Source organism: Notamacropus eugenii, chromosome 3 (genome assembly GCF_028372415.1).
Source record: "Notamacropus eugenii isolate mMacEug1 chromosome 3, mMacEug1.pri_v2, whole genome shotgun sequence".
NCBI lineage: Eukaryota > Metazoa > Chordata > Mammalia > Diprotodontia > Macropodidae > Notamacropus > Notamacropus eugenii.
In genome coordinates, this window is record NC_092874.1 from 301888774 (window position 1) to 301912036 (window position 23263).

At 49.2% G+C, this 23263-nt stretch overlaps 2 protein-coding genes across 3 annotated transcripts in view; one reads left to right on the forward strand and one right to left on the reverse strand.

The window, feature by feature from the left end:
- Window positions 1–322: 322 nt before the first annotated feature.
- Window positions 323–14795, forward strand: TSPO (translocator protein). 2 transcript variants are annotated; one of them, XM_072596352.1, is made up of 4 exons: window positions 323–958; window positions 8268–8463; window positions 13052–13190; window positions 14255–14795. In XM_072596352.1, the coding sequence occupies exons 2-4, from the start codon at window positions 8282–8284 to the stop codon at window positions 14438–14440; spliced, it is 507 nt and encodes a 168-aa protein (XP_072452453.1). In that variant the 5' UTR covers window positions 323–958; window positions 8268–8281; the 3' UTR covers window positions 14441–14795. The 2 variants fall into 2 exon arrangements, with proteins under 2 accessions (XP_072452453.1, XP_072452452.1); XM_072596351.1 differs by having other exon boundaries at window positions 885–1853.
- Window positions 14796–18457: 3662 nt separating this feature from the next.
- Window positions 18458–23263, reverse strand: part of TTLL12 (tubulin tyrosine ligase like 12) — a 39792-nt gene continuing 34986 nt past the window's right edge. The window contains exons 12-14 of the mRNA XM_072596353.1: window positions 22542–22610; window positions 21776–21920; window positions 18458–19964 (exon numbers count right to left, since the gene is read on the reverse strand). Of these exons, the coding sequence (XP_072452454.1) occupies window positions 19813–19964; window positions 21776–21920; window positions 22542–22610 (366 nt within the window). The 3' untranslated portion in view covers window positions 18458–19812. The remainder of the gene's footprint in view (window positions 19965–21775; window positions 21921–22541; window positions 22611–23263) is intronic.

Genomic DNA, 23263 nt, shown 5'->3' on the forward strand with positions numbered 1-23263 from the left:
AAAGATATCACAGACCCTTCCAGGGCCTCAGGGCTTTTATCTGAGATTTGTAGGGATTGGATCAGAAAATCTCTGAGAATCCATGACAGTGTTGTTACCATAAGGTTTGGGAGCATGATGGGATCATGAAATCGAAACCATTGGCAAAACGTGCGCCTGCAGCTGGCCAGAGGCCAGAGGGGGTCGCAGCAGGAGAGGAGATTTGGGAGGCCATGAGTGGATGAGCCCTGTGGTTTGGGGCTGGAGGAAGAGCCCTGGAAAATGGTCTCGGGAGGGGCGGGGAGGAAGGGGAGGGACCAGGAGGGGCGGGGCGGGGCGGGGCGGGGTGGGGAGCCCAGCAGGGCACGAGAGCCGGGGGCGGGCGGGGAGAAGGGGGCACTAGAGAAGTCGGCAAAGAGCCAGGGAGGTGGCAGTAGAGGCCGGAGGACCGAGGGCTTGCGGAAGAGCGGGGTCTTTCACTTATTGACGATCATTTCACGTTGACGAAGCTTTGGCGTCCCCAAAGCGCTTTCTTCCCTAGAACCCTCCGGAGGGCAGAGCCATTTTAGGCAAGGCAGAGTGGGTAGAGCTGACTGGCCTCAAGTTCGGAAGCACGCGCTTCCAGTCGCTTCCCGGACCCCCTCTTTCTCGTGCCTCCAGCCTCTCAGACCGTCGGAGCTGCCTTTGGCTTTTTGGAGGAAGTTTCCTCCGTGATGAAATCACATGTCTGGACCAACTAAAACGCAGATGGAGAAACTGAAGCTCCGATAAGTTGAAAGACTAGCCAAAGGTTCCCCAGAAAGTCAGGTGGTGCCCGAGGGGTAGTAGGGGGCTGGGCGCCGCCCTTTTCCAGTGGGCGGCCCCTGGCCCGGCCCAAGCTGGGCGGGGCGGGATTAGCTGCCATCGCCTCGGCTGTCTCCTGTCTGGGCAGCTCTGGGGCGCACCTTCCATCCATTCCCTGTCCCTGCTGAGCCTCCAGGTGAGTGAGGGGTGGCCCCACGCTACCTGCAGCCCTCTCCCAGCCCCCGGAGCTGAGCGGGGCTCTCCCCTGGGGTCCGATCGGCCCCTGTAGATCCGCTCTCATCCAGCTATCCTGGGGCAGGGCCTCGCGGTGTTGGGGCGGGGTTTGGAAGGTCTGAGCCTTGAGTTTTCCTTCTGTCTCTGGCCCTAGCTGACTCTCCGTGCCGCGTGAGGCAAGGCACGCACCCTTAGCGGGCCTGTTTTCCAGTCTGCAAAACAAGGCTATTGGACTAAATGCGCTCCAAGCCCCTTCGTAGCTCTGACCGTCTGTCATTCCGTACTGAAGATCCCTCCTCCGCACCCCTCATCTCGTTTACAAGTGAAGAAACAGCAGCAAGCTTTTAGGCTTGAGCTGGGGCCGCACCCTGTGGCATGTCCCTAGTCTTTGAGGTGCTGTGGGGCCTTCTGTAAGGCCAGCCCAGCCAACCTCCACACTCTTCACCCCCCCCCCCCCCTTCCTGGGTCAGACAGTATGCAATGGGGTGAAAGGAAGAGGTTCAGAAACAGGGCTGGGAGGGACCTTTGGGATCGTGAAGTCCAATTTCCTCATTTAGAGATGAGGCAAACAAGTCCCAGAGAGGGGAAGGGGATTGATTGCCTAACCAGTCATAGACTTATTTAGCAATGGACAGCCAAAAAGTTCCTGCCACTTGGAGGTATCCCACGGTGGAACAGACCCCTCTCTGGAGGTAGAGTTCCCTGACCATGGAAGGATTTCAAGCGGAAGCTGGATCATTACCCACTAAGACTGGCCCACATACCTTCTGATGTTCCAAAGGGCTGAGATTTCTTTGGTTTCTAAGTGGTTAGACTGGAACCAGAGCCTCTGGGAATGTCCTGGCTGTCAGCCCAAGGTAAACTTTTTACTGCTGGAAGTGTGAAGAGGAAGACCCCATCCCCTTACCTGGAGGAGAGGAGGATGGGAAGGGGTGGTGGCCGACCTCTCTGCCCAGGGGTCACTTGGATATTCCTTTGAGTTCTTATTAGAGGTACTGTCTCCTTGATTCTGGGACTGCTGGGCAGGCTTTGCCTTTAGGGGTGGAGGCCAGCCAGGCTGGGGGAGGGAGATGTCTTATCCTGAGGAATCAGCAGATTCTTTAATGACCTGGTCGGGACCCACTGCTCTTGGTTAACTTTCTGGAAAAGTCAGGACTGACAGGGGCTCCCCTACTCCTGTTTTACAGGTAAGGAAACAGGCTCAGAGAGGTTGTAGCTTGCCCAGGGCCACACATTGGGTCAAGGCAGAAAAAGTTAACACATAGCAGACCTCTGCTCGCTCACCCGGGGGATCCATCTTCTTTCCTCACACTCCAGAAAAGCCCCTCAAGAATCGGCACAAAGAAAGTTAGGGTGCAAGTGTGGGACTGAACACTGCACTTACAGCCAGCTCTTCACCAGGGGGGTGAAAAAGAGTTGGAGGCTTCAGTGGACCAAAAGCTCAGATGAACCAATAGCGTCCCAGAACAGCCAAAAGAGCTTACACCTGGCTGGAGATGTGAGCCCTGAGTGGTTCCATTGTGTCTCCTTCCCTTGGCAGAGGTTGGTCCCCCATCCCTGCCTGGCTTGCCCTCCTTCTGGCCTTCCAGCATTACATTGCCTGCTGTTTGTCCTTCCTTCTCCAAGAAAACCATGACATCAGGGAAGTGATGCCATGACATGCAAGTGAATTGAATTGAAGCTAGGGAGGGCTCTTATTAAGTCCAAAGACAGAAATGGGCCCTGCCCTCATTTGGCTTCTATTCTGACCATTCAGAGCACCTCTTAACCTCTTTCCATTTCTCTGGGGGCTAGAGGCCCTGCCTTCCCAAAGGATACTTTGTATCTACTTTGTAATCTTTGTACTTAACTTTGTATCTACTTTGAGTATACTTGCTATATATTTTGTATCTGTCTGTGTATTATTGTCTCTCCCTGGTAGAATTGAAGCTTTTTGAGGGCAGGGATTGTATTCCAGTCTCAGGCCACAGGCGCAAGCCTAGTATGGAGTAGAAGGTGTTTAACAGAATCATCAGTGATGAATGATGAATGGTGAATGATAACCCTCAGTCTTCTGGGAAGGAACAGTTTCCCCCAAAGTCCTTTGCTGAGAAAGCTGGGGCTGCATTTTGGGACTGGATCCTCAGGTGCCATCAGGGGCAGAGCTGGCCTGAACAGCCTCTGAGATTCTGGGCTTCTGTGATGATAATCACTGGGGCCCACTGGAGCCTTCTGCTGCCACGGCTTACTGCCTTCCTTTCCAGGACCTGAAAGCAAATATTCAAAAACTGGAACAGCACCAGTGTATAAGTGGGCACGGGCCTTCATTAGCCCCTTTTCTGCTACTTCCAAAGACTTTTGGACCTTAAGAAGGCATTTGCATCCCTGCATGGAGCACTGGGTCTCCTTTTGATGCGGAATCACATTAGATGCCATTCCAGGCACTTGAAGAGAAAGCTGAGCCTGGGGGTCAGGAAGGGAAGGCCAGTGCCCTGCCCTCTGCCCTGGTCAGACAACATATGGAGGATTGGGTTCAGTTCTTGGCATCACTGACAATGGTTGAGTGCCTCCAGAGGAAGGTGTAGGGCACTAGACTTGGGAGCCAGGAAGACTTGCATTATAATCCCACTTCTGACCTTTAGTAGCTACGTCATTTCCCTTCCCTCTCTGTGCCTCTTTTTCCTCCTCCACTATCACTTAACCTCTTTGGGACTCCTTGCCTGTAACATGAGGAAGGGGAGGTCTTCAAAGCTGTGATCCTTTGCTGGGAGAGTAGCTAGTCTGGTCCTGAGACGACCTATAGACACAGCTCAGTGCCAGGTCTACCCTGGAGGACTTTCTAGCACAGTAGGACCAGCTAGAACTTGTTCATAACCTAGGAATCTCAAGTTTGTCTGTGTTGGAGGAGTCTGGTGGTGATCCCCTTTTACAGATAAGAAAACTGAGGCTCAGAGGGATTGATAGATTTAGAGTGAGAAGAGATACTAGGGATCATCTCTCATTTTACAGATTAGGAAACTGAGGTTCCAAGAGGCTTATAAAAGTGAGCTCATAATTATAGATTGCTTTCTCATTGTCCTTTCCGCTCTATAAGTATATGTCTGTTTGACTCTCACTGACGCTTTACAAGGGGGTTGGGTAGGGATGGTCCCCACTTTACAGACGAGGCTCCCAAAGGAAAAGCAGCTGCCCAAGTCAGCAGAGCGGGGAAGTGGTGGCTCTGGGAGGCCCCAGGGGAAAACCCTCACAACAGGAATCCTGCTGTGCCCAGAAACCCCACCCAGGTTGCTCCTGGGGGGAAGAAGGCTATGGAGTCCAATAAATGTACAGTCATCCAGCCCTGGCTCCAGGGCAGCTGGCACAAGCCCACGCAGCTGAGGATCAACTGAAGCTTTTATAACCATTGGTACAGGGAGTGGAGGCCAAGGTGTTTGGCTTTAGGAGAATGGAGGAAGTCAGAGAGAGAGAAGAGAGGAGAGGAGAGGGGGCAGAGAGGGGAGGAGGAGGAAGAGAGAGAGGGGGGAGGGGAAGGGGAAGAGAGAGAGAGAGAGAGAGACAGAGAGAGAGAGAGAGAGAGAGAGAAAGGAGCCCAGGCATAGGGAGAAGAGCTCCCATGAGCTGGAGGAAGGTCTTGCTCATCTGCCTGGGAGAATAGCATTTAACTGGGTGTTGGGGGCCCAGGTTCTCATCCCAGCCATGTTAATAATCATAATTCAGATTTGAAAGAGCTTGATGTTTTATAAAGCACTTGGATCACAGCAACCTAGTGAGGTTAATAGTGTGAGTCTTAGTATACCCATATTACAGATGAGGAAACTGCAGCTCCTATCTTCTGAGTGACTTCCCAGCTGGGAAATCCCAGAGCCAAGTCTCTCAGCTCAAAAATTCAGGGCTTTCTCAATGTGCCATGTGGCCTTTCCATCATGGTTATAAACCTCCCCACACAACACCCCCACCCTGCACTATTTCTTTATAATACATTTTATTGCTGTCTTTTTGTCCTAACATCACAAGTGTTTCCAGATATCCACACCACTGCATCGAACTGTCCCATATAACAATCACAGTGAAGCAAAAACGAGCAATGGTGATCGTCTGACATTATGTGTAGTGTTCTGCCCCTGTAGTGCCCCACCTCTCTACCAAGAGGAGGGAAGATACATTTCCTTGTTTGTTTTTCAGAACTGACTGATTATGCTGCTAACTTACTATGTGATCTTAGATAAGTCCCTTCCTTCTCAGCCTCAGCTTCCTCCTCTATCCAATGATAAAGTTGGACTAGATCTTTAAGGTCTGGGTGTGGGCCAGCCAGGTGTGTATTTTGTTCTAAAAACCCCACCCGCTGTCCCAGCATGGAGGGGGCCACCCTGGCCAGGACTTCTACTCTTTGAGTCTCTGGTAAGTGCAGACCTTTGGTGGGGGAAGCCCAGGAGCTGGGGGCAAAGGCTTCTGATTCTGACCCTGTGCCAGCCCTGTTAGGGTGGTTTCTTAGACCAAGCTTCTCACCTCCATCCTGGGTCTGTTCACTGTGCTACAGTGCTGAGGGAAGATTCAGCAGATCCTGGGGGTGGGAACAGTAATTTGGGGGGTGGGAGTTGGGGCTAGGGGCTAGCCTTCCTGTAATGTCCTGAATTGAAAAGAAGGGCTCAGTGTAGTAGAGATGGCCCTGAATTTGGAGTGGGCTGCATGTCACGGCCCTGCCTTAGGGTTTAGGTAACTTCCCTCTTACTCTCTGAATTGAGCTCTGATGTCTACTGCACCACTCACTAGCTCCTTATGACCTCTCACTGAGAGTCACTATGCTTTTCTGGGCCTCAGTTTGCTCATCTGTAAAATGGGGATGTCAGAGTTAGAAGAAACCTTTGAGATCATCTAGGATAAGTCATTCATTTTACTGATGGGGAAACTGAGACCCAGCAAAGAGATCAGAATTATTTAAGGTCACGCAGTAATCACTGAGGGAACCAGGATTGGAGTCCATGTCTCCTGATTCTCTCTGTGGTACTCTTTCCACCATCCCAGGCTCATCTCAGCCCAGGCAGAGCCATGGCATAGGGACTGGTGGGCAGGAAGCTCCTTACATTTTCCCGTCAGTTGTTGTCATGACTTGGTCTGGGCCAGGTCTGTGATTCTCCCCCTTGTTCCAGTAGGACCTGCCTCTGTTTCCCTCCTTGTTGCTCCTTTCCTACCAAAACTCCATGCCACAGGAACAAAATCTCTGGCCCATCACCCTAAGGCACCTTGAGAAGATTTCTACTTCCATGTAGACAAGGAGAAAAAAAATGGAGAGAAATTTCTAGAGCATGTGATATGTAGGTTAAAAAAAGACAATTCTCCAGAAATATTTTTTGAATAAGATGGTGGCTCCTTTACTGATGAACAATCAAAGCTACCAACAGGCACATACCATCGGGTTTGTCAAATGTGGTCTCCTCCGATTGAGCTAATGAAACTAGAAAGATTTAAGAGCAGAAACGAAAGATCCTCCAGGGGTGACATCCATAGGAACTTAGCCAGTGCTGTGTCCACAAGAAATTGTGTCTAAGTCCTGCAGATTTGTGTGCGGAAATTGAGGGGTTTAGGGTAGCAATTCAGGATCAGGTTACTGCCACCAGTACTGAACAAGGGTTCCGTGGGAATCCCCAAATTAGTGATCAGTGTAGGTGATAACAGGAAAATGGTAGAGAGTGTACAACACATGGCTGCTGGGTCTAAGAGTTTAGCACCTCCTGAATACCTAGGATATGATGTGCTAGCTAGACTTAAACCATACCTCAGAACCTCGATAACCTTCATGGACTGACAGGGGGTGAATCCCCAGAGTACAAATGCAGATCTCAAAAAATCATGGAGAACTCAATCAACCAACTATGCTAGAACCAGACCATTACCACAGAATCCACTGTTGCCCCCTGCTCCCAATTCTTTCAACATAATAAGGTGTTTTTTTTTTAATAGGTTTGGCCATCCCAAATACTCATATTTTTTAAATGTAGTATTTTATTTTCCCCAAATTGCATATTAAAAACAAATTTTTAAAGCATTTAAAAAAAGTTTTGAGTTCCAAATTCTATCCCTCTCTCCCTCCATTGCCCTTCATCCTCCCTGAGATGGTAAGCAATCAGAAATCAGTATACATGTGCAATCATGTAAAACATTTCCATATTAGTCGTTTTGTACAAGAATGAAAGAAAATTAAAAATAGCATGCTTCAGTCTATTCAGATAATATCAGTTCTTTCTCTGGGTAGTACATTGTACCATGGGTTATTTGGGCTTGTCTTGGATCATTATATTGAGGAGACTAGCTAAGTTATTCATAGTTCTTTATTGCACAGTATTGTTGTTTCTGTGTACAACATTCTCCTGGTTCTGTTTACTTCACTTTGCATCAATTCATGTAAGTCGTCATTTCTAATAGCACAATAATATTCTATCATAATCATATATAACCATGTACTTGTTCAGCCATTCCCCCATTGATGGGCATCCCCTCAATTTTCAATTCTTTGCCACCACAAAAAGAGCTGCTATAAATATTTTTGTACATGTGAGTCTTTTTCCCTTTTTTACGATCTCTTTCGGATACAGACCTAGCAGTGGTATTGGTGGAAAAAAGGGTATGCACAGTTTTATAGCATAAGTGCCAAACTGTTCTCTAGAATGGTTGGATCAGTTTATAACTCCACCAACAATGCATTAGGGTCCCAATTTTCCTACATCCCATCCAACGTTTGTCATTTTCCTTTTTGTCATATTGGCCAATCTGATAGGTCTGAGGTGGCACCTCAGTGTTATTTTAGTACCAAATACTCATAATCTTTGTTTTGTTGAACAAAAACCTTTCAAAACACAGAGACCTAACAAAGGAGATCGGAACCATGAAATAACAGATGAGGCACTTCCTTATCATCCTGCTGGCTGCTGGGGGTGCCCTGGAACGGTTTGCAGTCAGCCCACAGAGAATGATACCTTTATTCAATGATAAAAAGTAATTTTTTTAAATGCCTTTACAATAGTCCATAGGGCACTGGATATAAAGGAGGAGTGGCAGAATGGCGATTTGTCCCAGGGCTACTGCCAGCCAAAAAGATGAAGGGTGACGATAGCAATAATGAGGATGAGATGGTGACAAATGCAGTAGTGTTAAGGTCAGAATGAAAACCAATCCTTTTGCCTCCTGGCCCAACCCAGCCCAGTCCAGCACAACCCACCCTGACCCAGCCCAGCCCATACTGCTCTAGACTCCAGCTTATAACCAACTCTAATGGAACACCTGTGTCTGTCTTTCAGCGAGCGTACTAGACATGGCGCCCCCTTGGGTCCCTGCAGTTGGTTTCACGCTTTTACCGAATATTGGTAGCATCCTGGGATCCCGGTTCACAAGGCAGGAGATTCCAACGTGGTATGCAACTCTGAAGAAGCCTTCTTGGCATCCACCCTACTGGACACTGGGTCCTGTCTGGGGGACATTGTATTCAGCTATGGGGTAGGTCCATCATGGATTTAAATATAAAAAATGAATAGTAGAATTAGAACCATAGACTCTGAGTTAGAAGGGAATCACTTCTCACCTAGTACAGAAATCTTCTCTAGGGTACCGCCTGACAGGTGGTCATTCAGCCTTTACTTGGATACTTCTGGTGATGGGGATCTCAGTACTTCACAAAGTAATCCATTCAGTTATTGGATGGCACTGATTTTTATAGTCTTTTGTACATTAAATCACAGTGGCATGTAGGATGGTAAGACTGTGGATACAGTGGTCATTTGGGCCTTCAGAAGCCTTGCTGATGAAGCCAGCGTCTTGGCTCTCAGCAAAGAAGAGGTGGATTGCAGGTGTGGAATGAGGCCCATGTTGGCTTTACTTGACTGGGCTTTTTATTGACCAGAGAGGATTCTCTTTGGCAGCGTGAGGGTAAGGGGGGGTCAGGAATTGATGTCATTGGGACAGTGATGTAAAAAGAGGCATCGATAAAAACATGAACCAATAACAACAAAACCAAAACGCTGGCTTTGGAGTCGAGAGATCTGGTCTGACTCACAGCTGTGTTACTTACCACGTGATCTGGACAAATTCCCACCTCTTGGGACCTTGTTCTCTCTGCTGTAGAACCAGGGAGTTGTACTGGGCCCCTCCAAGCACCCATCCATCCCTGGGCCATCCCCTGGGGCACGCTGTCACCTTGGCTCTTGCCCCTTGGAGGCCACCAGGACAGGGGGGATGGGGATGGCCTTCAGGAAGGCATCCATCATCTCCTCCCACAAATCCATCCCACAGTGGGAGGGGCTGCAATGCAAGGTAGTGAGTTCCTCATCACTGTCTGGCTTCAGAGGGAGGCTGCTTGTCATTTTGCTGGGGATTTGTAGGGGAGAGGCCTGCTTTTCATTCATTCATTTATTCATTCATCCATCAAGCCTTTATTAAGTGCGTATTACATGCCACATGATGTGCTAAGTGCTTAGGCTACAAAGACAAAAACAAAACCTCGGCTACTCTCATTCTTTTGGGAGAATTCAGTTCTTTACTGAGAACTGAATAATAATGTGAACACAAAACATCTATATAAATGGATACAAAGGAGATTCAGAGTAACCACTGGAGGGGGAGGGCACAAGTAGCCTCAGTTTTCCCTATCAGTGAAATGGGGGGGTTGAACTCAATGACCTCCAAGGGCTCTCCTTGCCTGGACACTGGGAATTTCTGGGTTCTTGATGGACCTGAGCAGTTCTTCTCCTCCTGGGGTGTTCACCTCTGGATGCTAGCATCCTTCAGTAGCTGTCATTTGTCATCCTTGGGTGGGGAAGGATGGAACTGGAAAAATTTGCTTCTTAAGTAGAGGCAGCATGGAAAGTGTGTTACCTTTGGAGTTAGGGGAGCTTGGTTTAAAACCAGGCTCAGTGACTTAACCCATGTGACCTTGGCAAGTCTGTTTGTCTCTGAGCCTCAGTTTTCCTATCTGTCAGTAAAGGGGCTAGATGAGGTGACCCTTTTCAGGGCCACTTTTGTGATCCCTGTTTTATAGATGAGGAAACTGAGCTGAGAGAAGTGAAATATCTAGGGTCACATAACTAGTAAGTGTGAGTGGCAGGATTTGAACTCAGGCCATCTTGACTTCAGGTCCAGGGTTCTAGCTTCTACTCCAGCTGCCTCAGGCATGTTCTCAGCTCCTGGGTCCTGGAGCTCAGAATGGTCCAAGAGCATCCAGGGTCATTCAGCATGAGGGCTGTTTCCTGTAGTGGGCTTATCTTGAGAATGAAATGGAAGTCGGGAGGCATAGACAGTACCACCCACACCCAGTCCTGAGACCCCTGCTGTAGTGGAGATCATGCATTTATTAAATACCTACTGGGTACAGCACAAAGTAAACATAGGATGTGCAGATTTGGAGTAACCACCCCAAATATTCACCTGGACTCTCTGTGCCCAACCTGTGGTAGAGCATTCTGAGCTTGTATTGGTCTGATCAGCCACAGTTGGACACACTGAAATTTCACTTTATCATGGCGATGTCATTTTGGACCTCTTCGAGAACAAAGGGTACTCTTCGAGAATCAACTGGGTACCTTCAGCAGCTAGGTGTGCCGTGGGTAGAGAGCTGGGCCTAGAGTCAGGAAGACCTGAGTTCAAATCCAGCCTCAGACACTTACTAGCTGTGTGACTCTGGGCAAGTCACTTCACCCTATTGCCTAAAATCCCTAACCAAACCAAAAAAATCACTAGGTTGAACCAGATGGCCTTTGAGGTCCTTCCCAGCTCTGATGCTCTCTGCTCCCACTCCTCACACTGTTTTACATTCTCATTTACTTGCCAGCTCTGAAATTCCTTGGATCTGTGATTCTAATATATCTATCTAGAGAATTAGACTCCTGGTCTCCAGGATTCTAGGATTTGCAGGCCAAGCCTTGTCATAATCATAATAGCTACCATTTATGGAACAATTTAAGGTACTTTTAACAATTTAATGTACTCTTCTCACATGATTGTTTGTTTCTCACAATAAACCCTGTGGGCTAGATGCTGTTTATTATCCCCATTTCACAGATGGGGACACCGAGGCTGAAGGTGATTGATTCAGTGAGTTGCCCAGGATCACATAGCTAGTGTCTAAAGCAGGATTTGAATTAAGGTTTTTTTTTTTTTTCGACAGCTGCCCCACCCAGCTGCCTGTGTCCCTAAGAAAGACCCCCTTCAGTGGTCTCTTGTGACTCTAAATTTCTAATCAGGGAAAGGTGAACTCCCTGGAAGCAGAAACTGGGTTTTATGGGAACAGTTGCTTTGTCTTGTGGCTTGAGCACCCTCCAGTGGCCACAGGAGAAATAAATTCCCCTAGGAAGAGAAATGTTTGTATGAGGGTTGAGGGACTGGGGGTGTTGGTACAGTGGGGTTTGGGCCTAGATTTGATTCCAGTAATCTTTACTCTGTGACCCAGCAGCCCTCATTCTAGAGGAGGGCAGATGTGACCCACAAGGGAACCAGGAAGGATGTGAGTCGATGGGCTAGAACCACTCCATCTGTGGGATTAACCCAGATCCAATGCCACTTTTGACATTGACTACCTACTTGACCCCTCTGAGCTGTGCTCTCATTATCTGTAAAATGATGGAGCTGAACTAGATCAGAGTCCTTAATCTGGGGTCCAGGGACATTTTAAGGTAGTCTGTGACCTTAGGTGGGAAAAAAATACAGCTTTGTTTCCACTCACCTCTAATTAATATTTAGCATTTCCTTCAATTATTTAAAAACCTGAATGTGAGAGAGGTCCGTCAGCTTCACCACACCACCTGCTGAGGGGGTCCAGGACACCCAGAAAGTCCAGAAGCCCTGGACTGAGTGGTCTCTGAGGTCTTTCCTAGCTTCCCACCCAGGACTCTGGGGTCCTGTGATCACCTCCAAAATGGCTGACTGACGTAATCAAAGAGGCAGAAGGAGAGCTGAGGCTTTGTAGCAGGAAGGCCACTGAACTTAGCCAGGGGACCTGGGTTTAGGCTTCAATCCCTACCATCTAGCTATGTGACCATCCAGTGTAGAGCCTCAGTTTCCTTACCTCTAATAATACTGGTACCATCTGTCTCTCTGGGCTTTTATAAACTTTAGATGTGCTTTGGAAATGTAATTATTAATATAAAAAACATGGCAATAAAATTTTAAAAAAATGCAATCAAAACAACTGCACAAGTAAAAAGGGACTAGACAGCAGCTCACATGAAAAGGATTTGGAGGCCTTTGTGTCCTCCAAGCTTAATATAAGAGAGCTGGGGCAGTCAAAAATGAATTTAACCTCAGGCTGGAGGAAAAGAGGCTTAGTAAAGATAGAGACTGAAGACCTGAGTGTAAGTCCTGCCTCAGGCAGCTATCTAGAAGTGACTGAAGGCCCATCATTTAGCCTCTCAGTGAGCCAGTCCATCCTCCAAGACTGTAACTTGTCAATGAGGAGCCGTCTGCATCAGTGGAGGGAATGTCCATACCAGGAGTCCTCTCACATAGATTAAATTACAAGTCCAGAGACCTCCTGGACAATTCTTTCCTCCAGTCCAATGACATAATGTTTTGCAGATTTGTGAGGTTCATACTGGCCTCTTCCAAGTCGGTTCACATCTGAAGTGTTGTGCTCAGTTTTGAGAATATCAGACTTTGGAGTCCCTAGTCAGACCACAAAAAGCCTCAAAATCATCTCATACAAGAATTTGTTGAAGGGTCTGGGGATGTTTAGCGTGGAGAAGAGCAAACTGAGCAGGAGCTACCTTCAGGTCTTTGAAGGGCTGTCGTATGGGAGAAGGCTTAGCCTGGATCTGCTTGGCCCCCCAGAGGAGACCAGCCTCAGGGTGGGGAAGTTACAGGGAGACAGATTTAGGTGGGGGGGTCAGGACAAACTTCCTAATAATGACAGCTGTGCAAGGGGGATGGGTGGTCTTGGAGGGGGTGGAGGGAGAAGCACCTGACATGAATATTGTAAAGGTGATGTCTGTTCGGGGTCACATTGGATGTGACTTCGAAGCTGGATGTTCTAGGATTGGCTTTGTACCTTGCCTTCCACGTGGAGCTCACCTCCTTTCTGATCTGTGACCTCTTTTAGGTATGGCTCCTACCTGGTTTGGAAGGAGCTAGGGGGCTTCACGGAGAAGGCCCTGGTGCCCCTCGGACTCTATGCGGGGCAGCTGGCTCTCAACTGGGCCTGGCCACCCTTATTCTTTGGTGCTCACCAGATGGGCTGGGTAAGTTTGGATTCCGGACTTTTGCTGGCTCAGGGAGTGGGCACAGCAGGAGAAGTTGGGATTCTCCCTTTGGTTACACTAAGTGAGAAAGCAGTGATAAACAATAAACGGTGGTGGGAATGATGACAGAATAGATCCTCTGCTCTCCCATCTCCGGATGCACCCTCATAGCTGGGAGCTGGAAAGGCTTTTACCCAAGTCTGGAGTCAGCCTGTGTGTCTCTCATCTGGGGATCAGCCTGTTAGAAGTGAGCTCGTTTAACAAGCCCCCAGTAGTGAGAAACATGCTCACCTTAAGCAAAGTACAATACTTGTTGCAAAATCAGGAAAGCCTTTATTAATCTTTACATCCATTCTCCCTGAATGGATGGGTAGCCTCCCAGTAAGGTTATAGGAAGACTACAACATGTGCAGGAAGATGGGGCTTCTTATACTGTTTTCTGAACTTTGGATCTCCCACAACACTGTCCCCTGGCCATGTGACTCCATGTTCTGCTCTCTGATAGGCCCATCCTCACACAGCTCCTTGAGCCTGTGCATTAGTTTCTGACCTCTAACCTGTCCATGCTAGGTCACAACCCTTATCACCTAGGAATGTGGAAAACAGAATTTTCTTTCCTCCCACAAGCCTACCTGAGGATGGAGATTTGTGGCCACAGAAATTCACTAGGACCATCTTCCAGGAGCTGCAGTCTCCACTGCAGCACTTGGGATTTGAGGTTTTTTGAAGGACGTTCCCCTCCTTGTTATCTCCATCATAGCTTTATCTAGGTTTGGCAGTGCGTGCGTGCATGCGTGCGTGTGTGCATGTGTGTGTGTGAAATACTAAGTACAAATTCTGTTATCCCCATTTAACAGCTAAGACAACAGAGGCTGAGAGAGATGACTTGGCCAAGGTCACACAGGTTGGAGTCCAAGGCTTCCCTGCCCTGACCTGCAGTCTCTCTGAGCTAAGAGGACCAGTAGCTTCTGCCTAGAAATTGCCCCATACGTTAAGTTTCTGGGCTGGTGTCTCAGGCTCCTTGTTGCTGTGACGGTGACTCCCTCCCTCTTATCCTTGTGCAGGGCCTGGTAGAGATCATCCTGACCAGCGGGGCTGCAGTGGCCACCACTGTGTCCTGGTACCCAGTGAGTCCGACAGCTGCCCGCCTCATGTACCCTTACCTGGCTTGGATGGTGATGGCCACAACCCTGAATTATTGTGTCTGGCGGGACAACAAAGACAGAAAGCGTCGCCCTGATACTGAATAAAGGAGCTCTGGGGTCTTCTTGGAGATGGGTCTCAGAACCGAGATGAGGGTGTTGCTAAAGCTGACTTGATGCTCTCCATTGGAAGCCTTCTCCTTAAGCAGGTCACATTCCCTCTGTGCGTGGGGGCCACTCAAAGGTGGCATCTTATTTTAAAATTCCCTACTGATGTCTCAAGATATAAAATTGGGCTGGGACCAGTTCAGTTTTTTAAATGACCCTCGCCTCCACTATAAGCCAGACCTCCAGTTGTATTGATCAGCAATAGAACCAGGCCAAGCTTGGTCCGACCCAAAGGGTCATACTATAGTAGCACATGGCCCTGACTTTTATATGCAAATAAAATTCTCTAACTATATTGTGATGTAGATGTTTGATATGGGGAAGATCCCAAGTCCTTTCACAAACTCACTTAAGTATGTACAGTCTGTTCATGAGGTGGGCAGGTGTGCATAAAGAATGCTGACCTGAGAGTTCCCGAATCTGGAGGGTGGGATGGTCCAAGCCACACCTCAAAGAAATCCCCTGTGAAACACCCCTCTGAACAACTGGTTGTTGTTCAGCCTTTGCTGGCAGATCTCCAAGGAGGAGTCTATTCTACCCCCTCCCTGACAGGTAGCACCTCCCACTTTGGGGCATGCCTAATTGCTGGGAATGATTTCCTGCCACCCAGCCTTAGTCAGCCTCTCCTCAGTTTCTGCCCACTGCTCCTCGTTCTGCAAATAGAACCAAGCTAATTCTGCTCCTACTTTCACATCACATTTGTTTTTATTCTAAAAACTTTATTCATATTGTTTGACAGTTGTTTATTATTATTTAAAATTAAAAATAATTTAAAAGTTCCAAATTCCCTCCCTCCCCCCATCCCCTCTCCCATCCCTAAGACACCTGCCTCTCTACGATGCACATGCCCAGTTTCTTTAACTAATTGATCTTCATCTGTCATGAACTCAAGGCCTTCAGCCTTCTTGGCTGCCCTCCTCTGGGCACTCCCAGGTTATTGGTATCTTTCTTTGATATTGGCAGTGCCCAGGATGAACACAATCTAGCAGCAGAAGAGAGCAAAGGGACTGTCACTTTCGTATTACTGGACATCATGACTCTCTACCTGTGGCTTAGGATTTCATTGGTTTTTTTTTTTTTCAGCTGGTTTAAAATAATTTTTTTTTAAAGGCAAGACTCATATTGAGCTTGTGGTCTACTAGGTACTGCCAATCTTTTGTGTAATTATGTCTTTCCCATCTTGGACTGCTGACATTGACTTTTGGGGGACCCAAGTATAAGACTTTACATTTAATCCTACTTTCATTTTATTAGTCAGCCCAAAACTTTGGCCTGTCTTTAGATCCTAATTCCATAATCTAAAATGTTATTGAGACCTCTCAGCTTAGTGTCCATTGCAGACTAGATGATTGTGATGCTTTTACTTTTACTGAGACACAGGAGTTGTTAAAACAACTCAGGGAAAAGCATGGGTCCTCAGGGTGCTTTCCTGCCAGGCTAACAATGATCCAGTCGCTAAAATGGGACTTTTGTCCAATTTCTGCTTCTAGAATCCTAAGTTTTTAGATGCAGAGATCGTCCATTTGGTCAAGGGTCCATTTACCGTGGTTATAACTCCTAGTCCAGGGCTCCTGACTGAGTGACCTCCCTGGGCCTCCATTTCTTCTGTAGAACCTGACAGGGCCAGTGCGTCTCAGTCCCTGAAGTCCTTTCAACATGCCCTCCTTTGATCCTCATGCAAGTCCCTGCAAGTCACCTGAGGGCGGCAAGACAAGGCACGATATCTCTATTTTGTAGACAAGGAGACTGTAGTCAGAGAGGGGAATACCTCACCCAAGATGACAGATAAGTAAGCCGCTATAGAGGGGTGAATAAGAAGCGTTTATTAAGCACTCACTAAGGCCATGCACTGTGCTAAGTGCTGAACACATGAACAGAAAACAGAGGTAGTCCCATTTCAGTACCCATGAAATGGGCCCTGGTCCTTAGGGTGCAGTGGCAGAGTCGATGGTAATGTGTCTTCTGGGCTCCAAGACCTCTTTCTTTTTTTAAAAAGATGACCTCGAGGAGCTTCTACTCAGCTATTGTAGAATCACAATGCAGGTTACCGTGAGGAAGAGACACGTTTTGGGGAATCAGATGAGGGGCAGGCTGGGCAGGGTACCTGAGGATTGGATGAGATGTCACTGATGAGCCTGAGAAAGGGGAAGGACCTGGTGGGTATGTGGGATGGTAGGAGCTCCAGGTGTCTCAAGGCATAAGAACTGGGAGGATGGAAATGGGACCCCAGAGATCTGAGTCACTTTCCCTAAATGAGAAGACTCCTAAACTCCGGGAACCTTTTAGCGGAACAGTCACGTCAAGTACGAAGCCTTAAAAGACTAAGCCTTGGGCCAAACCCAAAGAAAGCTGTGTAATAAATGCATTCCAGAAAACTAATTTGTGTGTATTTGTTTACAACGAAAGGAAGTCTTTCCTTAATGATTAAGGCGCACTTTCCCCACCACCGCATTTATCTAAAGCCCAGGGCTTTGGAATCCAACTTTGGGCATCCCTTTTAGGTAAGATCATTGTCGCCCCACCCTTCCAGTCTCCCAGTTGACTTCTGGCAAGGATAAACATTATCGGTCTCCTCTCCCAGCCTACGCCATTCTACCAAGGCTGGATAGAGATGGTACCCCATCTTGCTCCCTGTCCTCGGGGCCGGTCTGGGAAGGAAACACCATTCCATCGCGTCCTCCCTCTCCTGGCCATGGTGTGCCTCCCTGGTCTGGCCTGTTCTGGCAGCTCACTGGTCCCCTTGTCCGAAATGTCTCCAAACCCCACGGACACTGGTAACTCACCAGAACTCATTCCTTGGCCAACGATGAACAAGGTTCCCCTCTTCCCCTTCCCATCCCACCCTCCCCTCCTCACTTTCCCTTATCACTATCAATGTCCCCTCCTGGGTTAGTGACAGCATGGAGGGCCCAGCTCTTCTCCCAGAACCTGGCTTCTCTGTCACAGCTCCAGACATGGTCATTTTTGGGGAGGCAGGTTGGAGAGAGGGCCCTCCATGATCTGTCTTTAGATCTCCAAACCTTACTTGGTCAGATGCTCTTCTAAGGGCTTTGTGGGCGTCTGGGGAGTCAAGACTGTCTGGCTTCCTTCTATGGTGACCTCTTAACAGGTGTCTCTGCCTCTATTCAAGTGGGTGCTTAATAAATGTTTGTCCAGTAGCTCTAAAAACAGGGCCTATGTGGCTCTCTTGGCCCCTTCTAGAAGTGCCAAGCTCTGACCTCTCAAGGTCACCATCCACACAGCTGTGAAAGTGATTTTGGTCAAGTATAGATCTGACTCATTACTCCTAGTCCACAAACTTCAGTGGCTCCCAATCGCCCTCAAGATCCAACACAAGGCTTGTTTAGTTTTTGAAACTTGTCACAACCCGGATACTCCTTGTTGTCTAGCCTCACCATGCAATGTTTGTCCTTTTCTCTGCTGTGCACATGACCCTCAACCACTACCTGGGTGCCTCCACACCTGCACCTCCTCACTTGCATTCACAGAACCCTTCTCTCACCACCGACTTGCTCCTGCATGAATACTTGATGTCCTGACCCCCAAACTCCTCTGCACTGGACTACTGGGTTTTATTTGCTCTCTGTGCTAGAAGGCAAGTGCTTTGTAGGGAGGGAGCACTTCATTTCTTGTCCTGGGCATACCAGACATTTAGTGACTGGTTGATGTGCTGAGGGGGAGGCGGAGTCATGGGCTAGCTGGCCGGTTTGCCTGCTGCCCAGCCTGGGAGGTGACCCAGACTACAGGAGGCACTGGGTAAGTATCCCAGAGGATGGTGAGGTGTGGTTGTGCTTCGATCTGCACCACAGAGTTGGGATGGAGCACTCCAGGATGATATCTTGACTGCTGCTGACCTGGGATTCTAGAACGCTTCTAACATTGTAATTTTTATTTGCAAAAGGGCCATGGTGAGTTAGTCAGCACCCAGGGATTGTGGAAGAGATTAACAAGGACAGATTAAATAGAAAGCAGGATTTTATTGTGATTACAAACCATGGTAAAGAACAGCTCTCCAGGACAGGAAATCAAAGTGGGGAGGGGCCCAATACATTCAATGATCCTTGCTCTCCCAGAAAACCTTAACAGGAGGAAGGTACCCACAGCCAGCCTTCAGCAACTGTGGCCTTCAGGGCACAGGTTGGAAACTCGGAGAGAGCAAAGTAATCATTCCCACTGGTGCGGTGATTTGCAGCAACAGTCTTCACATTTATCTGACTGTCCTCACAGTTACCATGAAATGTAGCCCATATTGTAGACAAGCAAGCAGATGAAGCCCAAGTGATCTGCTCCCAGTCACAGCTTGTAGATTCCAGAGACAGGCTCAGGACCTTGACTGATTTCTCTACCACAGACTGAACAGGAAAACAGGCCATTCTCTTTTCTGACTGACAACACAGCACGGATTTCAATTTCTCAGACTAAAAACAAAAATAGAAGTAAAAATACAAGTTCTTCAGGATCACTTTCAAGGAAATGACTTAGGTGTTCAAGCCTAAGAGAAAACCAATGGGGACCAAGCAGATCCAGAGCTATTCAGTCTTGAGATCTAGACAACTGGAACAAGACAAAGTAGAGCCAGTGGTTTGTGTGTATGTACACGTGAGTATACACATGTGTGCTGTGTATATATGGGGAGTCCTGAATCCTGAAAAGATGATAAAACAATCTGAGCTGAGGTCTGAGCCCCTGTCACACGTGACAAGCCACCTCCACTCCTGTAAATCAGCTGCCTCATCTGTAAAATGGGGACACAAGTCCTACCAATAATTTCTGATAACTGTGAAGAAAGTGCTTTGTGACTGTGAATCACCGCGTACAAGATGAGCTATAATTACACAGACCAAAAAGCCCCCCAGCAAAAAGGTTCTTTGGCAAATATTCAGGCCTCTTCACTGGAGGATTCCGAACGTGACAGTGAGGCTGCTGGTGAAGGTTGCCTTCTTGCTAAGTGTGGAGAAGACACGATTCAAGAAAACTTTACAAGCTCCCATGACTTGCTTTACACTTGGGAAGGATGGAAATCATGGAAGGAAGCGCCTTCGAATGTTGGCTGGCAGTGAGGGAATGCTGTTAGAGAACATAGGAACACGCACATCCAGGTCTGCCTGTGCCATCAATAAATGGGACCGTGGGTCCTGCCCACCAAGCAAATTTGATGCCAAAAGTGACCAGAGGGCAGTTAGTCACTTGCTTGCCATCTTCACCCAGCATCTCAGACCCCAGAGTCCGTCCCCGCCCCTACAGTCTATCTGAAGGGAAGCCCTGGCCCAAGCAGCTCCCAGGCCAGAGGGAGACGCCCCCAAGCACAGGTTCTAGACAATGCAGGTCACATGACAGTTCTTTGTCTCATCCAGGAATAAGGCGCTGAAGATGTCATTGAAGAAGGTGGGGTGGTACTTGCAGGCTCTCTCACAGTCGGGGTTGAAGTTGACCTCAAGGATCTGGGGCTGCATGACCTTTTTGCCTAGGGTCAAATACAAGGGGGTCCTGCTGGGGTTGTCTGGTTTCCATGTCCAGAGAACCTCAACCAGCCAGGGCTCTCCTCTTCCCGAGCTCCCCCGCTCCCCATGAGCTGTCTCTTGACTGTCCCTCCCCACACCATCCCTCCTCCCCGCGTTGGCACCCTTGTCAGCTCAGGACCCTTGCCCCACCTGCCCTTCTCCTATACCTCAATCTCTCTGGTCATTCATCTCTCCCAGTCTGCAGACTCCACTGCTCCCAGTCTTACACCTACACCCACACACAGCACTACGTCCTGAAGGGCGTTTCCTAGTCTCCTCTGCTGACTCATCCTCTTTATCCCTATCTCCTAAAGGGTACGGCCTGGGCTGTTCTGGGCCTCCTCTACAGTCTCTCCCCTGGAACCCCCACAGAAGGGTAAGAGCGAATGGAGTGAAGGTCCCACCAGCAAGTGCCTCTAGTCTCTCCTCCCTAAGCTGCCCTCAATACAGCTCCCCATTGCCTCCAGGAGCAAGCATAAATTTCCGTCTAAGTTTAGGAAACCCTCTGCTTCCTGCCCAGCCCAGCCTCCCAGAATCCCTTGGATACCGCTTCCTCTGCTGCGCTTATCCAGTCCAGCCAGCCTTCCCTCTGCCCCTCATATGTCATGTCTCTCACTGGCCAGATCCCAGGTCTGGCACGCCCTCTCTTCTCACCTCCATGCAATCAATTACTTGTTGATGTTTACTCAGCTTGAGTGAAGCTGAGGGGCCGAGAACAAGACTGAATTTGTTCTCTAAAGAATGTCCTTGGGGCTCAGGAGGACACCAGGCTGTTCTGGATCATCACGAGCACCTCCTGAGGGTTAATCTTATGGGCAAAGCACAGACCAGCCCTTTTGATAATTCCTTCCTCTTTTGTCAAGTATTTGAAAAACAGATAAAGAATCATTCAGGTATGTCCTGTACAACACATGCCCAGGCCGAGTCAACAGCACATTAGCAAAAAGGCCTATGCCATGCCTTCTGAACGTCTGATTATACCCAGGCCTCATGCAATGTTTTCAGAGAACCAATGGGTGATGTCAGGCTGTGTCTACATAGGCAACATTTTCTGGGCTCAGGGGCTTCTGTGAGTGCCGAAGGATGGCACAGGAGAAAGCTGGATGCAGTGGCAGGAGCCTCAGCACGGAGCCTGGTTCCAATAGTTCTTGGCTGTTTCAACCCAGGGAGTGCCCTCCTCCCCACTCCTTTTGCCTTCCTGCCCCCTGTCCTTCCCTCTCCCCACTTCCTCTATCTGGGCCTTTGTGCCCATCAGAGGCTGGGGGGTGGGTGGGTGGGTTCAGTGAGCAGCCCCTTTTACCTCCCATGACCTAGAGTTTTATGAGCATCTTTCCCTTAAAAGAAAACAAGCTCCTGTCCTCAGGAGCTCTCTGGGCCTTGAGGCTAGAGCCCAATGGGAGGAGGGTGGCAGCAAGGGTGGTGCAGGAGCATGGCTGGACCTTGGGGGAAGCTGCCATGGTAGTGCTCCAGCTGAACCGCCTTCTCCAGGTTCAGGATGGAAGTTTCAGCTCCACAGGTCCTTGCCATATGCAGAACTTGGCGCCAAGTCTAGAGACGTCCTGCCCTCATGAAGCCAATGCCCCAGAGTGGGGAGATGACCCAACACAAGGGACCACAATACAAATGATCACAGAGAAGTCCTTGAGGAGCTTCTGAATACCAAAGCTACATGAGGTCCAAGGAGCAAAGTTCATGGGCCAAGAGGAAAAGCAGAGTACTGGGCTAGATGGGGGGAGCATGAACTGTCATGGGAAGAAGTTGAGGGTTCTCTTACCGTTAGGAGGAGGAGAGTGTTCCCACTTCAGCATGAGGTCGATGGCGTACATGGCTCTTGATGAGGGGTAGTCACAGACGCCCAGGGGCGCAGGCTTGGCGGTGGCAGCCTGGAAAAGCTCGGCAAAGGCCTTGAAGATGTCGGCCTGAGTAGGGAAGGACTAGAATGATGCAGATCCTAGGCTCTCCCCCCATGCCCAGTGTGGGATGACGCCTGCACCCCCAGGGTTCCAGGAGCTTCTCCCAGGCCTCTGCCTGCACGTCTGAGACTGCTGATCTGCTGGGACTGCCCTCCCCGCTCCATTCCCTTGGCAGGGCTCCTGGGACACCTGGGAGTCCTACAGGAGAATGTGTGGGCCACTGACAGCAGGCCTGCAACCCAACAAGTGGTGGTTGTCTCAGGACCGAGAAACGTCCTCGATGTGAATGCCTACATGCACAGCCCTGCGTCAAGACCTGGCCCAGCCCTGCTGTCATGAGCTGGCATCCAGGAGAGGCTGTGTGACATGAGGTGGGGCTGAAGCCGAGGCAGGCGCCTCCATCTCCCACTGAAGTTCAGTTTCCTCATCAACAAAATAGGGATAATGATCCCTGCACTTCATGAGTCACAGGGTGCCCTGTGACCCTAGAGTACCCAGAGAAAAGGAGAACGACCCCAGTGGGGCCCCTGGCCCATTCAGCAGTTGGACTTGTGTGACGTTTCTTACCCCTGTCCATGTTTACCTGTTCAGCAGTTACTTGCTGCAGCCACACTACAGCTTACCTACCTGCACACTCTGCCATGGATATTCTGGGTACTGCTTTTCAAACAGGGGAATGAATTCATTGTAGTGAACCTGAAACAGAACAAGTCCATGAAAGCTGCTACTCTCAGGCTTGTCCTGGGGCCCAAGAAAACACCACCCATTATCCCCCTCACTCTTCCCCCCAGGATGGGGGCCTTCTCTGTGCCATCCCTCAAAGTGGGGGGCCATGCCTTGTGGGGTTTGGGGAGGAAGCCCCGTCACCTTTCAGTCTCTGAGTCTGCCCAGGTGCTCAGGGGATGGGATGTCTGTGCAGGGTCTGCTGGACTCTTGAGTGTTTCTGGGCCTTCCCTCCTTGCAGCCCATAAGCTGGTAACCAAGCCCTGCAGTATTTCTCTCCTGCAATCAGCCTCAGCCCCTGAGCTTTAGTCACAGCCTCTACCCCAGCTTCCTGCCTCCACTGTCTCCTGCCTCCACCCATCCCTTCCCACCTGTGCCACATGCACACACCTTCCTCGTATGTAAGACTGCCCAAGCCCTGCAGGCATGGCCTACAACCCACCAAGGCAAACTGAGCCTCTCTGCCAGTGTTTCTAGGCTCCGTAAGATCTAGTACCAGACTGCCCTATCAAATGGGACTCCTTGCTGGCTGCCTGTACTTCCTCGCCTCCACGTATCTAGGCTACTGTGTATGCCCTGTCTGGCACATGGCTGCCATCCCTCCTCTACCTGGTCAATTCTCCCCA